The sequence below is a fragment of the Mytilus edulis genome, chromosome 5 (genome assembly GCF_963676685.1).
Source record: "Mytilus edulis chromosome 5, xbMytEdul2.2, whole genome shotgun sequence".
Classification (NCBI taxonomy): Eukaryota; Metazoa; Mollusca; class Bivalvia; order Mytilida; family Mytilidae; genus Mytilus; species Mytilus edulis.
The window spans coordinates 92,848,852-92,866,951 of NC_092348.1; the positions used below are offsets into that span (position 1 = coordinate 92,848,852).

At 32.5% G+C, this 18,100-nt stretch overlaps 2 protein-coding genes across 2 annotated transcripts in view; one reads left to right on the forward strand and one right to left on the reverse strand.

Annotated features, from left to right (window-relative positions):
• LOC139525559 (tRNA-dihydrouridine(20) synthase [NAD(P)+]-like) overlaps positions 1 to 18,100 on the reverse strand; it is a 627,966-nt gene that overhangs the window by 301,355 nt on the left and 308,511 nt on the right. The gene's annotated exons all lie outside the window — the stretch shown is intronic.
• Positions 1,305 to 5,969, forward strand: LOC139524829 (toll-like receptor 4). Its single transcript, XM_071319934.1, has one exon. It carries the CDS (start codon positions 1,515 to 1,517, stop codon positions 3,600 to 3,602), a length of 2,088 nt encoding a protein of 695 aa, XP_071176035.1. The 5' UTR covers positions 1,305 to 1,514; the 3' UTR covers positions 3,603 to 5,969.

Below are 18,100 nucleotides of genomic sequence, written 5' to 3' on the forward strand. Positions count from 1 at the left end.
GATAAAATTCTGCTTCAGTCTGAGGTAAAAGTTATTTTCATTTTTTTAACAGTCTACATTTAAATTCATTCCAATGTTAAAGTTTTTAAATCATGAATAACTCTGTCAAACTTTCATGGAATTTTATGAAATTTTGACCGAAGCCTGTTTATGAACAAAAGACAATATCCAAAGCAAAAATTTTAAGTTATGTATTTTAATTTTTCTGTACTTCACTGATAAATCGACTTATTTTTTTACAGCTAATATTAAGTTTCCGTTTGAGGTCAAAGTCATCAGTAAAGTTGTCTAAAATTTCATTTTGTTTTATGATACTTAAGACAGTAGCTTATTTGTAACCGGAAGACAGTATCCAGAGCAAGAGTTTAAAAAGACATATTTTCTTCTTTAGTTATTTACGGATAAATTCACTTACCTTTTTCATAGTAAACAAGAATATACAGTCCGGGGTTGAAGTTTTGTTACACATCAATTACTTTGTCAACCCTTCAATGAATTTTATAATCCTTGGCTTTTGTATGATTGAGAGATAATGTTGAAACAAACTTTTGAAAGGAAAAAAAACATTCTTCGTTTTCAGTACTTTTTTTTATAAATGTACTCACTGTTTTATCTTAACATTTACATATAGTTTGGGGTAGAAAAAAAATTACATTATGAATTAAAGAATCATCATGGATTGTTTTGAAACTGGGACGGACGCTAATTTTCAAGATACAAGTGAAGCCTTTTAAAACAGTTTTCCCCATTCTGTATTTAATTGATGAATGAACCATTTTTTCAAGTCCAAATCGCACGTTTACATTGACAGAGACAAGCACAGACGAGACACAGGGTTATGAGAAACGCTTAACGAAGGTTTCTTTTTTTCCAGAATGTTAGACCGATTATTTCATATTATTAATATAAGTGACGAAAATGTTGATAAATGTTTCAAAGGATGTATATTTATCCTTACTTTTTCTTTCCAATCGCAGTCAAAAGTGCAATGTATTTCTAAAATACTGTGTTATAAGTTTTCTCTCAATCGATTAATGACTTTCGAACAGCGGTATACTACTGTTGCCTTTATTTATTCTAGTATTTGTGTTTGTCGTTTTTGTGTAGGTGGTCGAATTACAATGTCATGATATACACGATGTTTTTGTGACGTACAGTGACCTATAACTGTTAATTTCTGTGTTATTTGGTCTCTTGTGGAGAGCTGTCTCGTTGACAATCATACACTATCATTTTTTTATATTTGTTATATAGAAACATTTGGGAATCTAAATGCACAGTTATAATCAAAACGGAGTTTAAAATTTAATTTATTTCATCGAAACCGAGTTAACTAATTCATTACATGTGATGTGATTAAATAATGCAATCATCAATATAAATTCCGATCTAGACGAAACAAGTATGATTCATATTTTTTTTTGCGGTCCCATTATGACTAGAGTATATTGTTATGATGGAAAATAATAAATCACAATTAACATTTATCGTACACATTAACATAAGTGTTCAAAATGGGGACGGTAGTGGTTGTTTGTTTTGTATTTACTGTCTATCTAATTCACCATGGACACTCTCAAGAAAATAGTACATATACTTTACTTGGACAAGATTCGCTGATTGATCTCCTAAACCTAGATGTTATGAATGAAAATGAAACGGTTGGAAATAGTGGAACTAGTATTCTACCCGAAAGTTTAAATGATACTTGTACAATAACAGAGACGAATGGGACTTATTTTTGTTATTGTTTAATTGACAAGGACCATTCTGGATTATGGGACTTCGCCGCCATCAGGAAATGGATCGTAAACTCGAATTATGAATTCCAATTTGATTTGAAATGTGTTAACTTCTCAAAGATTGTATTGCCTTGGCCAATCAAAGCCAAGAATATCGATTTTGTCAGAGTGAAAAGTTGTACTATAACTGGATTTTTTACGGACTATGGAAATCCCTATATCGAAACCATTCCGGATCATCTACGAGTCATGGATATATCCGACTCTATAATTCTCTGTGGACTTAAAGATTTGATGTCATTATTATTCAATTTCAGAGAGGTTACTGAAGATTACAACTGCGGCAATGATAAAACTTTACAAACTCTTATATATACAAATGTTACTTTGGAATACAATCTTGAAGAAATAAAATTACTAAAAAACGATCAATCGGAAAATTCAAATGAAGACGTCATAGGAGCCGGAAGTAACATGATTGCAAAGACTCGCGAGCTTGACCACAGATGTTCGTTCAGTGAGCTTGAACAAATTGATCTGAGTACAAGCAGCACTAAGTCAAGATATCTTCTCTCCATTCAAACTGAATTGTCAACATTTCCGATGCTGACATTTTATAATTTGTCAAACACTGGACAAAGTGAAATCGCCAAAGAATTTAAAATTTGGTGGAGATTCTTTCCAGAGATGAAATTATTAGATCTCTCTTACAATTTCATATCAACCATAGACTTGGATCCATCAGCCTACACGTGGAGTTCTTTCAAAATAAAAATAGATTTAAGATATAATAACATAACCGAATTATCACAAGAAGATTTAGAACTCCTCGGTAGCTTACCGAATGTAAATGTCGATATCAGACATAATCCGATACATTGTGAATGTTCTGATCACATGATTGAAATGTTGGAAATAATAAATGATGATACAAAATGGGAAGCCATGGGCCTGCATCGATATGATTATCTTAAAAATATGACCTGCAATTTACCGGATATATTGAAAGGAAGAAAACTTTCAGAGATAACCAAGTCTGATATATCATGCCCAATGTTTAGTGCATCATCACCAGCTCCTATAATAGTTCTTAGTATCTGCATTGTAATTCTTATTGTTATCATTATACTTTTGACAAAATTCAGAAAAGAAATATTTATTTTGACTTATACAAGATTTCATATCATACTTCCTTGTCAACCGGCAGAAATTTCGGAGAACAAAACATATGATGCATTTGTATCCTACAGTAGTCAAGACGAAGAATGGGTGTCTAAGACGTTTAAAGAACTAGAAGCATCATCACAGTCCGAAGGTTACCATCAGTTCCGGTTTTGTCTTCACCATAGAGACTTTATTCCTGGGAAGACAATATTTGACAATGTTATAGACAGTGTTGAATCAAGCAGACATACAGTGATTATTTTATCAAAACATTTCTTACAAAGCCACTATTGCATGTATGAATTTCATGAAGCATTTCAGCAAAGTATTTTAGAACGAAAACGTCACATGGTGGTCGTTTTAATGGAAAATATTCCCGAAGGAGAACTTCCAACCGATTTAAAACGATGTCTCAAAACATTTACATATATTAAAAGAGATGATTCTATTTTCAAAGATCGATTGATATTTGCAATGTCACATAAAGGGAGGAAAGAAACGAAATCCATTTCCACAAATACATCTTCGAACTGCATTGACAACCCTGTATTTTCCTCATCTGAGAAGGATGTAACGCTTCGATTAGAGACATCCAGACCTCGGCATGACGACTCGGTGATAACGTTGAGTCAGATCGTACCTGATCTCGTGGTGGGACGTAATGAATCTAAAAGTAATGGATATACATTAGCATAGTTTAATGATAATCATTCAATACGATAGTCTTATCTGATGTGTTTCGGTGATAATTTTGTTGGTGTAAAACAGGACAACAATTCTCTCCGCTCTTATTCTTATCATTCATTAACGATGTAATTGGTGATCTGCAAGTTGATACTATCGGTGTAATATTCGTTATATCATATATTTGAAATATTTTGTTGACGAAACCGTTCTGTAAGATAAGTCTCCCGATGCTTTGTAAATATTATCAGATAAACTTATCTGCAAATGCAGACAAAACAAATGTTGTTATCTTTCGAAACAGTTTGGTGCCCGTAATTGGTTATTTTTATTTCGAAAGTTAAGAACCTGAAATCGCCAATTCATATATATATATAATATAATATGATTTTAATACATACAGATATATATAGTTACCATATTATGTACTGGAAGCTTAAAATTAATATAGAAACCGGTCGCTATGACAATATATTTTGAAACATCGTGTTTGTTAATTTTGTAAAATGAACAATATTTAAGATATTTGTATGTTTGTGTTTATTTGTACAATTATATACAATTAGATAGAATTGCCAAAAGATTATTGTTCATGGCAAAATACACGAAAGCTATCTTTTTCTTTTTCATTGAGCTGGATCAAAAAACTTATCCAAAAACCATGTATAATTATTTAAAGGCGGCATAGAAATTAAAGATCATAAATTATGTATCAGTTTATATGTTGTACAAAAGTATGCGTCATAAAACATGATCTCTGCATAATTTATTTTTTCTTATTTTTATTAAATTGTAATTTTCTCGTATATGTCATAGAGAATTTGTAGTAACGTGGATTCATTATTATGCATTGGATACCAATTTTCGTGGATACCGTGTGTACAGGTGAACCATGATATTAAATGTTCAACGAATGAACCTTTTTCTGAAGGCTTGTATGCAAGACGGAATTAAAAGTCCACGAATTGTCCATCATCCACGAAAATTGTTACCCAAGAAAATAAATGAATCCACAGTATGAGAGATAATGAATTTATTTGAAATTTCAGGGATTATGTATAATCTTTATATACCTTCTTATTTTTCTAAGTAATGTTGTTGCTAATGCAATCTGATGTATATATTTTTGTAAATTATATATTGTCACAAAAATTGAACAGTTTTTTCGTGTTGCTAAGTCTTAATTTTCTATGTTGTGCCTTGTGTACTATTATTTGTTTGGTTTTTATTTTTTATTTTTTAGCCATGGAGTTGTCAGTTTATTTTCTATCTATGAGTTTGACTGTCCCTCTGGCATTTTTCGCCCATCTGCTGTAATGTATTGATATAAATTTTATCTCGAATAATATGAAGTTCTCATTTTATGTGAGCTTTGTCTCGTTGTCGAAAAAAAGGAATTAAAATCGTAAAAAACATACAGTTTGGAGTTAAGTGTGGAGTCCATTTCGCTGAACTACAATAAATTATTGTATAGAAGCCAGCCAAAACCCGCCTCCGGTTGCTGGATTTTCTTGTTGTATTGAACACCCATTGATGGCCTTGGACTGTTTTCTTCTCTTTGACACATTCCCCGTTTCCATCCTCAATTCTAGCTTTATGGTGGAGTGAAAAAAAAAGATATTTGGACTTGTAATCAATTTAGTTTACATGTAAAGATGAAAGTATCTTACTCTTTTCGAATTTCAAAATATTTAAACGATCAATTGGGCTTTCATTGAAAAGTTTTCAAATATGAGCATTTTATTGAACTACCTCATTGAATTAATATATTTTGATAAAATAAATACTCCAAAACTAACGAAAGCATTGCAAACAATTTATCTATTTATACGGTTGGAACGTAAACTATTTTTTTTAAATATTCTTTCGTTACATTTCGTTTATAATCATATGTAATTTTATCATGCAGATTGTGGCATTCTTAACACACAGTAACATAAGATTGAGTACATGTTGCTTTTTGTCAAAACATTTAATGAGATGCAAAACACACTTTACATTTCTTCAATTATGCAATTTACATATAATTTATGATAAAATAAAATCGCTGTAGAAGAAGTCGTAGCTACCAAGAGACCTATCTTAACAAGAAGTTGGGAAAAAATCCCAGGCGACACCAATGAAAAACGAGACGAAAACAAACAGTAGTAAAAAAAAATATGGTTTATATAAGACTACTTGTTAAACATGGTATGATACAAATCTTCGTAATTTGTACAACAAAAAAAATAATCATGAGGTACGATAGGGGAATAATGACTTACGCGAATAGCAAACATAATAATAGCATGTTAACAATAATTATTCATCAGCTTGTAGCTGTTAGCTATACATATATTAGTAATAATAATAAACTTATACTAAATATACATAAACATATGTTTGGTGTTTTTGCAGTTTATTTACAAGATAGCCATGTATATAAAGTACGTATTTTAATGTTGTTTAATTGGCCCACTTTTAAATCATCCGAGACGGGAGAAAACAACATAGCAATTCAAATGATAATTTATCAGCAGGGACAATTAAATGTGAGAGTGCCAGATATTAACAATTTAGCTAAACAAAAACATGGTCTTCCTTCAGTAAAAAGTAAAATCACAAAAATACTGAACTCCGAGGAAAATTCCAAACGGAAATGGCAAAATTAAAAGCTCAAACACATCAAACAAATGGATATCAACTGTCATATTCCTGACTTGGAATATACCTAAGCCGTATTTGGCACAACGTTTTGGAATTTTGGATCCTCAATACTCTTCAAATTTGTACTTGTTTGGATTTGTAAATATTTTATTATGTTATATAAACTATTGGTACAGGCATTTTCTTATGTAGAAAACTGTAGAGTTTTTGTTTCAAATTTCAAACCAGAGCAGAACCTAACTGCTAAATGTTTAACATGTTCCTTCCAGAAACGTGAATTCTATTTCCCTGTACAGACCATCAATAGGGGATCATAAGATAGAAAACTGAGATATATTAACTTCTCATTAATTAAAATTGAAATTAACAACTGCACTCAACTCGTAATTATTCATTTTAAGGACTTATGTGTGTATGTAAGTAATATGCAAAGAAACCTCTCACACAATGTATAAGCAATATTATTCAATAAAGGCAACAGTAGTATACCGCTGTTCAAACTCATAAGTCCATGGACAAAAAACAAACTCGGGGTAACAAAACTTAATAAAATGAATAATTGCAGGATTCATTCAGAATTAAGTATGACCAATCAAAAGACTGCATATGAAAAATTTACCATAGCACAATACCACAATGACGGGATGTTAAAGTACAGAGCCGCATCACTGATATCATAAAAACACAAAAGAGCATAGAGACAAAGTACATTAGCAAAAATGAAAAACAAGAATACAAACATTATCATAGAGCAATAAAACAGTGACAGGATGTATAACTACAGAGTCACGTCAAATGGATATCAACAAAAACGGACACAATTATTTTCATTTACCTGTGTATATTATTGTATTTGAAGGCTTTTTGTTCAAGGTTATTGTTGAATTTTTTTAAAAATTGTTTAACATCTCACAGCAGTATACTACTGTTGCCTGTATTTATTCACCCATTATTTTATTGAATTTGTATTTACATTATATCATAGATTAAGTTTATTCGTTCAGTGTATGTTCACTTGTTTTAATATATCTTTTGATTCAGTTGAGCCATTTCAAATGCTATTTTATAGTGTGTCTTTCTATGTAGTGATGTTACACTATTGTTTCTGATAAGGGTGCAGGTTGGTACCTTTTGAAACGTTTAAACTCGCTGCAATTGTTTGTACCCATCCTAAGTCAGCAGTATGAGGTTCAGTAGTTGTCGTTTGTTGATGTTGTTCATACGTGTTTTCTTGTTTCTCTTTTTTTACATTGATTCGACCGTTGGTTTTCCCGTTTGAATGGTTTTATACTAGTCATCATTTGGACCTTTATAGCTTGCTGTTCGGTGTGAGACAAGGCTCCGTGTTGAAGACCATAATTTCACCTCTGATGGTTTACTTGTAAACATTATGACTTGAATGGAGCGTCGTCTCATTGGTTATCATACCACATCTTCTCATATCAATTTAGTACTAGGATAAAGGATTTGTTATCAGATAATTAAAAACTATATTCAATTTGTTATATAAAATCGTAAGCTTTTGTATTGTTATTCCTATATGTTTGCTATACTATATTTTGTTGATTAAGTCACAAATCAAAATTACTATGTCAAATTTTTTAAAACTAAACATAATTAATCCATGTGGTCTATTAAAATGTCAATGTTTTCTAAGGAATTGGAAGATACAGCAAATATAAGAGGAAATATGTTAAGATAATATTTTACAAAACTATTGAATATATTAAAAAAGTATTTTATGTGTATTATATTGAAAATCGTAAGTCTTAATCAAAGATAACACCAATATAGAGCTATTGAAACAAGATTGCCTTTCAAGAGAAGATGATTGTATATTCAAAGAACAAAAAGAATGGGCTTGGTCAAATATTGAGCTGGAAGTAGATATAGTAATATTCAATATTGGATAACCCAACTCTTCCGGACCAGGCATATCATGTTACACGTTTTAAATCTATATAAAGGTAGATAAATGCGAAGTTAATCTATAAAACGGTATACGATATTTGCATATTAAAGGGAAATCACTACATATCATTTTGTGCAGGTAAACATTCAATCTTTTATACGACGAAAACGAGTAGATATATATATACATAATTTATATATGTTAGACTCAGGTCGACGTCCGGTCTCTAATCGACGCCCGGTCCCTAATCGACGTCCAATATTTTGAAACACTCTTATGGACGTCCAATGTAACGTCGCTACTGACCCCCTACGGATCAATAGAGGATTGTATTCACCCTCTATGGTCCGTAGGTGGGTCAGTGGTTAACCGTATAACAAATTTATCGCACCCTGGACTTTTTCTGCTGCGTTTTGATGAAAAATAAACAATGAAATACATCAACCGTAATAGATGACGTCACCATTAACGCGTCATGAACCCCCTATGAAATTTACTAACCACCTATGAGACCATAGGGGGTCACCACGTGACGTCATTAAACCAATCATAACGTGATAATTTACCCGCGGTGCGATAATTATACATGTACATGTTTTGTAGGGCTCTATTGACAACTAAACTTTCAAACATTTACACAAAAAAAGTCATACTGTCCATATAGATTTTTTCAACTCCAAATAGATGACATGCAATTAATGTGTATCTTCAAAAGTTAATCCAATCGATTTACATAATCGTGTGTCATTCATTTTCATATTACTAAACGCGATAAGTGCTGACACACATTTTTATCCCCAATATATTATTTATGGGCATGCAATGCAGTGGTTGTCGATGATTTATGTCGGTCCTATTTGCTTTTCGGAATTGTTTTTTTTTCATAATTAAGACCGTTAATTTTCTGATTTGAATTGTTTACATTAATCATGTCGTGGCCTTTTGTAGCCCTTTTTTTTATCATTGTTGGAAGTCGTACAGTTGCCTATAATTGCTCAAATTACTTTATTTGAACTATATGGATATTTGTCCTTTTGAAAATCATACCACATCTCCTTATTTTTCATGATGATGTAATTTCTGAAATTTAAAAATTGATATCACAACCTGTTTACATACTTAGCCTTCTTTGTAATATATATTTTTTTAAATATATATTATTATATTTTAAGGTCTTAAAAGGTTTCAGCTGCTATCGCTTCTGTTCAGTTTTGTATTCTGTTTCCAAAACGGACGTTGATTAGAGAAGCTAAAAATTGGACGTCCATTAGAGAGGCATAACATTTGGGCCGTCGATTTGGAATGTTATTTTATTGTGACGACAGATTTGGACGTCGATTTTGGGGAAAGGACGTCGATTAGAGACCGGACGTCGATCTGAGTCTTACATATATAAATAAGTAATGTCTATCGTTAGATAAATTTATTTGTATCAGTTTTGTTTTTTTAATTTTTCATGCTGCTAGAACCATGCACCTTCCTCTTTGCGTCTTTTCATTTTTCGACTCTTTTTTATTGACCTTTATCTTGGAAACCCAACTCAAATTAATAATTTTTAAATTGAATGCTCGATATAAAGTTGTGTTTTTATTATTGGCTTGACTAGTTGAGTATTGTATTCGTCACAACTAGGCCGATTCCGTACCCTTATCTAACGGAACTCGGCCGATTCCGTACCCTTATCTAACGGAACTCGGCCGATTCCGTACCCTTATCTAACGGAACTCGGCCGATTCCGTACCCTTTTCTAACGGAACTCGGCCGATTCCGTACCTTTATCTAACGGAACTCGGCCAATTCCGTACCCTTATCTAACGGATAAAATAAGAGTAACAAATTCACCCGAGAATTGCCGATTGTACAGTCATGGACAAATGGTGCATATCCAAAAGTCAAATAACACCAATACCGACCTTCTAGGAAAATTCAAAACGGAAAGTTCTTCATCAAACGGCAAAATCAAAAGTGAATCCCATCAAACAAAAAGAAACCAACTGTCATATTCCAGACTTGGAAAAAAAGAGATGTCTTTATGTGGTAAATAGTGGATTAATTAAATATAAGAAAATGTGGTATGAGTGCCAATGAGACAACTCTCCGTCACAATTTGTAAAAGTAAACCATTATAGGTCAAAGTTCGGTCTTGAACACGTAGCCTTCGCTCACATCGAACAGCAAACTATAAACCCGGTTTTAAAGCTAGCTAAACCTCTCATTTGTATGACAATCGCATACATTTAAATTATATTGACAACGATATGTAAACAAACAAGCCTGGCAGTGAGCGTGTGGAATTCGGTTGCCACTGGAAAAAGAGGGAACGTTGAAAATGAATATACATTTAACTTTGTTGCAGACAGTTTATTGAAGCGTTAGAAAGTTAATGCACTGTATTACGCGCACTTAGAGAGTGCCAGTCATCTTATAGATTTACTGGATTTTAACGTCCCCATTTCCCGGGAAGTGGAACCGATTGTATACTACTTTTACATCCCACACTGCATATGTACGTTCGAACAGCAATAGAACATAGATTAAGACTTTCTTTTTTGAAATTTCTATCCTATTGGTCAACAGATGAAAATAAATACAAGAAAAGAAATCACAGATTAAATGCAAAATATATGATTAAGTAAAATTATACATCCCACAAAGCATCGGGATTTGTTTCCAATATATAAATGTTATCTTTTTACTATTTTCATAGAAAAACACAATATGTAAAAAAAGAAGATGTGGTATGATTGCCAATGAGACATCTATCCACAAAAGAACAAAATGACACAGACATTAACAACTATAGGTCACCGTACAGCCTTCAACAAACCGCATAGTCAGCTATAAAAGGCTTTCCCCCTATATTTGTGACTTTATGACCATTTTAATACAAAATCTATTGAGACATTTCCCCGATTTAGGTATGCAGACCATATGACAATGTTCATACAAAATGTATATAATGGTTTTGTTCCAGTGATCTTTTTTTGTTCGGTGACTTTTTCCCCCTTCACTTTTTTGCAGTACTTTTTTGTGTGATTTTTTCCCCCAACATTCGCCTTCTCTCGAGACATTGGTATCTGCTAGAATACAATGATTCTTTAAAAACCAAAATAACTACCGCCGCATATATCATCAGACGCCATTTTTTGCAAATCTTTATTAATTATTTCTAAACAAATAATTTGATTCACTCTACATAACGTCCACAAATGTCTTTATGCTACCACAAAAAACGTTATTTATAGATCACAGACGAGGCGACTTTTACATGCTAGTATTAAACATATGATAAATTAGAATAAAAAAGGACTAATAGTATCCCGGAAAGAATTTTGTTGAAAATATCCGTAAAAAAGCAAATGATTAAGATAAAACACTACTCCTAAGTGCCTGCACCAACATGAGGGCTTCACACCAAGTCTGAGTCCTTTTTATCATTACTCCGTGTTTTATGCAGTCTTATTACAACTAAGAAAACAAAAATCTTTCGAAAAATCAACCAATCCATTGTGCACAATAAGTAAAATAAAAAATAAAAGGGCTAGATCAAATATTGAGCTGGAAGTAGATATAGTAATATTCAATATTGGATAACCCAACTCTTCCGGACCAGGTATATGATGTTACACGTTTTAAATCTATATAAAGGTTGATAAATACGAATTTAATCTAAAAAACGGTATACGATATTTGCATATTAAAGGGAAATAAACTATATAACATTTTATACAGGTAAACATTCAATTTTTTATACGACGCAAAGGAGTAGATATATATACTTATTTTTTTTTTATATAAAGAAGTAATGTCTATCGTTAGATAAATTTATTTGTATCAGGTTTCTTAAAATTTTCATGCTGCTGGAACAATGGTTGCACCTTCCTCTTTGCGTCTTTTTTTTCTACTCTTTTTCATAAACCCAACTCAAATTAATGCTCCATATAACGTTGTGTTTTTATTATTGGCATTCATGAATAGTACAGTGATGTATTCGTCACAACTCGGCCGATTCCTTACCTTTATCTAACGAAGAAAATTAACGGATTCACCCGAGAATTGCCGATTGTACAGTCATGGACAAATGGTGCATCAAAAAGTAAACTATTAACAAAACCAAAATTCTAGGAAACAAATTTAAAACGGACAGTCCTTTATCAAACATAAAGTAAACAACTGTCATATTATTGGCATGGTTAAGGCATTTCATTATGTGGTAAATGGTGGTTAAAAGCTAGCTAAACATCTCACTCGTATGACAGTCACATATATTTAAATTATATTGACAATGATATGTATACAAAACAAGCGTTGCATTGAAGGGTGGGGAATTCAGTTGCTCCTGGAAATAGAGGGAATGTTGAAAATGAACATACATTTAACCTTGTAACAGACACACTACAGGACATTAAAAAGTTAATGCACTGTATTACGCGCACCGTCACATAGAGAGTGGCAATCAACTTCTAGATATAACTGGATCTTAACGTCACCATTTCCCGGACGTGGAACCGATTTTATATTATTTTTACATCCCACACAGCATGGGTACGTTAAAATAGAAATTAGATTAATACTTGCCTCTTGTGGGTATCTGCGCTATAAGTTAACAGAAAAAAAAAACACAAAGAAAAAAAGTCAAATGATAAAAGTCACAATATATGATTGAGTAAAATCATACATCCAACATTGGAATTTGTTTTGAATACATTTATGTGACCTTTTATATTTTCATAAAAAAAATCAGGATTTTTCCCTATATTTGTGACTTTATGACCATTTTCTTTCAAAATATTTTGTTACTTTCATCCTATATATGTGTGCAGACCATTTGAAAATGTTCATACAAAATGTAACTAATGATTTTTATTCCAGTGACTTTTTTTCTGTGACTTTAAGTTTTTTCCCGATCCTTTTTTGCGGAACTTTTGTCTGTGATTTCCCCCTACATTCGCTTTCTATCAAGAAATTGGTATCTGCTAGAATTAAATGATTTTTAGAAAATCAAAATAACTATTGGAAATATCATCAGACACCATTTTATGCAAATCTTTATAGTTCAATAATTTCTAAATAAATGATTTGATTCACCCTGCATAACGTCAACACATGTCTTCATGCTACCACAAAATACGTCATTTATAGTTCACAGACGAGGCGAATTTTACGGATATGGCTTTCTTATTTTATGAAGAATTAAAAAGAGAAAAAAATTACTGACAGAATCCTGGAAAGAAATTGGTTGAAACAATCCGTAACCAGAAAAATAATAAGGGTTGGACACTGCCCCTAAGTGCATGCATTCAATATGAACGTTTCGCAACAAGGCCAAGCACATTAACTACCTGTATTGTTGATATCATGGTGCAGTCGTTTCGACTTTTAACGATCTTATTCCAACTAAGATATTAAAAAAAGCCTCCGAAAAGCAAACCGATCCATGGTGCACAATAAGTAATACTAGTATTAAAAAATAAATGGGCTTGGTCAAATTTTGAGCTGGAAGTAGATATAGTAATATTCAATATTGGATAACCCAACTCTTCCGGACCAGGCATATCATGTTACACGTTTCAAATCTATATAAAGGTAGATAAACGTGAATTTAATCTTTGAAATGGTATACAATATTTGCATATACTATGTGTAAGTTATAGAAGGGAAATAACTACATTACTATAGATTAAATCAACATATTCGATCAAAACGAGAATATATGTTTTGACTAAATATCGTCTAGACTGTAAAATGTATTCATTATCTACATAAATACTATTTTTGCTATACCTCCTTTATGTGTTTCTTTTTCGCATATAACTTGGCTCTGTACATATCCCGTCAATGTGTTATAGTTCTATCATAATTTTTGTATTGTTATAGTTCATTTTTGCTAATTATACTTTGTTTATATGCCTTTTTGTGTTTCTTTGACACATATGACGTGGCTCTGTTCCTATACATCCTGTCATTGTGTTATTGTTCTATGATCATTTTGTATTGTTATCTTTTTTGCTAATATGCTTTGTCTATGTGCCATTTTGTGCCACAAGACAGCATATGTGTTTCTTTGATACATATGACGTGGCTCTGTACTTTTACATCCTGTCATTGTGTAATGGTGCCAATGTTTGTTTATATATTTGCTTGTTTATAATGATTAAGATAATAACACAATGTAGACTGCTGACCCCTAATGCTGACATTATAACCTATTACATGTATGTCTGTTTGTTTTATTCACACATCGTTGTCAATATCATGGAATTTGATGCGACTGTCATAAAAGTGAAAGGTTTAGCTAGCTATGAAACCAGGTTTAATCCACCATTTTCTACTAAAAGATAATACCTGTACCAAGTCATGAATATCACAGATGTTATCCGTTCGTTTGATGTGTTTGAATTTTGATTTTACCATTTGATAAGGGACTTTCTGTTTTGATTTTCCTCGGAGTTCAGTATTTTTGTAATTTTACATTTCTCTCAAATTTGTTGAAATTGTTGGTTTAAATTGGCTTCCGTTTTGTTGTATAATGAATACACAGCATTAAATCTGATGGAGGGAGATTGCAATCATCAGCCTCTTGCTCGTTTTAAATAACAAAAAACAATTCCATCCATAGTGGACATATTGCAAGACAGCATTTGTTGCCCTTTTATATAAATAAAGTCATATATAAATAACTTTTCATATATTAGATGTGGTATCAGTGTCAATGAGACAACTCTCCATCCAATTAATAATGTATAAAACGTGAACAATAGTAGGTCAAAGTCCGTCCTTCAGGACACGGAGCTATGGCTCACACCGATCAGCAAGCTATAACGGGTATCAAAATGACTTATGTAAACTAACTCAAATCGGTAAACCAACGGTCTAATCTATATAGAAAAACGAGAACGACTTTGAACCACACCAACAGACAACAACCACTAAACAAAAATTCCTGCCTTTGGACAGGTCCATAATAAACCAACAGGTTTACTCATTGTAACTAGAACCATCCTTAACTGAGACAGTATTGTAATGTTACCATATAAAAAGACAATAGACCACATTCGAGTCACCAGAAAAAAATCGTTAATTATGCGCGCCTTTATGACGTCATTTACCAGATAAAGGGGATCGTCTGTATCCCTGCACTGTTTGTGAATATACTTCCAAACACTTGACTTTGATAACCATTACTGACACACGTTTCCGTTAAGACAAATTTAACGAGTTTTTTCAACTTTGTTTCATACAATTCTTGTTTGTTTTATGAACGAGAAAATTATGCTTTGCAAAAAATAACTAATATAGACAAGACACTAGCAGATGTTTGATTTATTTTGATTTATAACACATTTGTAAATTTTCTGGGCGTGTTTTGAACATAAAGATGGCATTCCTATCGAAACCAACTGTGCTCCCCATATCGACATTTTTGTTTATTCATATGAAAAGACTTCCTTGTTCATCAATAGATAACTCTCGAGTTCGTTGCATTTCCGTAAAAAAAACTTAGGTTTTAGTAAACATCATTCGTGCGTTTAGGGTCGAGTAAAAAATATAAGGCTAAATTGCACGAACCATTCGACAAATTTGAATTCTATAATTGATATTCTAAACAGCTTGGATGGATGACAGTATAGAAGAGAATCTCATACCACAAATCTGTTTTGATGCAGAAATGCCTTAAGAATGAAGCCCCTGTATATCTCATTGAAAAATTTAAAGATATGCCAGAAATAAACCAATATTGTTTGAGAAATGCCTCTTGCAAAAAAGTTCCAAAAGCCAAAACAGAGCTGTATAAGTAATCTTTTATATATTCAGGATCTATTTTATGGAATAACTAACCAATATCCCTGAAAAAATCAACCTCAAGTACAAGCTCATTCAAAAAAGATTTAAAAATTACTTGTTGGAACATTAAGAAGCTGTGCTATTTTATATGCATAATAATTTTCCCACACTTACTCAAACTTATGATATTGTTGATGGCAATACTATATATGTCATATATGAATTTGTAACTTTTACCTGTTTTGAAAATTGCATATTTCATAACAATTTTTTATTGCATTATTCATGTATGTGTGTTTGTTTGATATTTTGTTATTGTTTGTTATATGTCATTGTATTTCATGAGGGCCTCAGGGAAGATTAGCTTTATAGCTAACTGTGTAACCCTCTTTAAATAATGAATTATTATTATTATTATTATTATTACTGCTTCCGTAAGGGAATAGTGATTAAGCACTTTCGGAAAAAATATGATTTTTACTTTATCGTGCATAACGACAATCACAAAGACGCTTGATAAACTTTAATATAGCAGGGATTCGAACCCATGAACTTCTGACCTTTTTCTGCCCTTACATTGTGAACATACATTCCGACTTTTTGTCGTTTTTTCTTTCTTTCGTCGAATAATTAATAGTCTGGTGGTATCTGAAATGTGCAGGTTTTTTTATTGTGTTTTTTTTTTACTTTATAGATAGTACATCTAGTTACAAAAGTGGGGAAAGATTGTAAGCACGTTAACCTGGAATTACCACATCACTCTTGTTCATCTGTGCCTTTATCCAAAGTCAGACTACCTAGATTGCACAGAAGTCAGGTATAGTCAGGACGTAGTTTCTGTTGTCCCCGCAGATAAAGCCCCAAACAACATGTTCTATGTTCCTTTTGAATTTCAACCAAAGATGAAGAACTGGATCTTCCATCACTGTATTGGATACCTAAACTACATAAGTGTCGTTACAAACAACGGTATATTGCTGGGTCTTCCAAGTGCTCCACGAAACCTCTTTTTAAATCATTAATATCTATTTCATCAGCAATCAAAGACGGGCTTCAAAGTTATTGTGAAACTGCCTATTCTAGAGGTGGCGTGAATCAGATGTGGATACTTGAAAATTCCAAAGATCTTTTAGAGTACATACAATCTAACTCTCTTTAACTCTCTTTCATCTTGTAACAGTATTAAAACATTTGATTTTTCTTCTCTTTACACAAGTATTCCACATTCCAAACTCATAGACAAATTGAAAGAGTTGGTATTGCTTTTCTTCATGAAAAGAATGGCCAACGTAGATACAAGTATCTTGTCTGAGGGAGGGATAAATCCTACTTTGTAAAGAATCACTCTGATTCAAACAAAATATTCTCTGAAACTGATATTATCAAGATGCTTGACTTCTTGATTGACAACATATTTGTTAAAATCGGATGACGTGTTTTTCAACAGACTGTCGGCATTCCAATGGGAACAAACTGTGCCCCTCTACTTGTCGACTTGTTTCTTTATTATTATGAGGCTGACTTCATGCATGAACTTCTTAGGAAGAGAGACAAGAAGTTAGCAATATCCTTTAACTCTACTTTCCGCTATATAGATGATGTTCTTTCACTAAATAATTCAAAATTTGGTGACTATGCGGAACGCATCTATCCCATCGAACTAGAGATAAAGGATACTACAGATACAGTTAAGTCATCCTCATATCTTGACTTACATCTAGAAATTGACAATGAGAGTCGGTTGAAAACAAATCTCTTCGACAAAAGAGACGATTTCAGCTTTTCATTTCTAAGTAGCAATATTCCAGCAGCACCTGCATACGGGGTACATATCTCCCAATTGATACGATATTCCCTTGCTTGCATTTCCTATCGTGATTTTCTTGATAGAGGGTTGCTGCTCACAAGTAAGCTATTAAACCAAGAGTTCCAAATGGTGAAGTTGAAATCATCCCTTCGTAAATTTTACGGAAGCCTTCACGAGTAGGTTGACCGTTATGGAATAACCGTTTCACAAATGATATCGGATATGTTCCTTACGTCGTAACTACAATCCCCTTCCCTTTCATGAATGTGACCTACCGAAATAAACTATTTACCGGATTTGTTATCACATAAGCAACACGACGGGTGCCACATATGGAGCAGGATCTGCTTACCCTTCCGG

Bases quoted from the DNA above. Each gene is read 5' to 3' on its own strand.
- LOC139524829 (XM_071319934.1), top strand. From the start codon at position 1,515: ATGGGGACGGTAGTGGTTGTTTGTTTTGTATTTACTGTCTATCTAATT.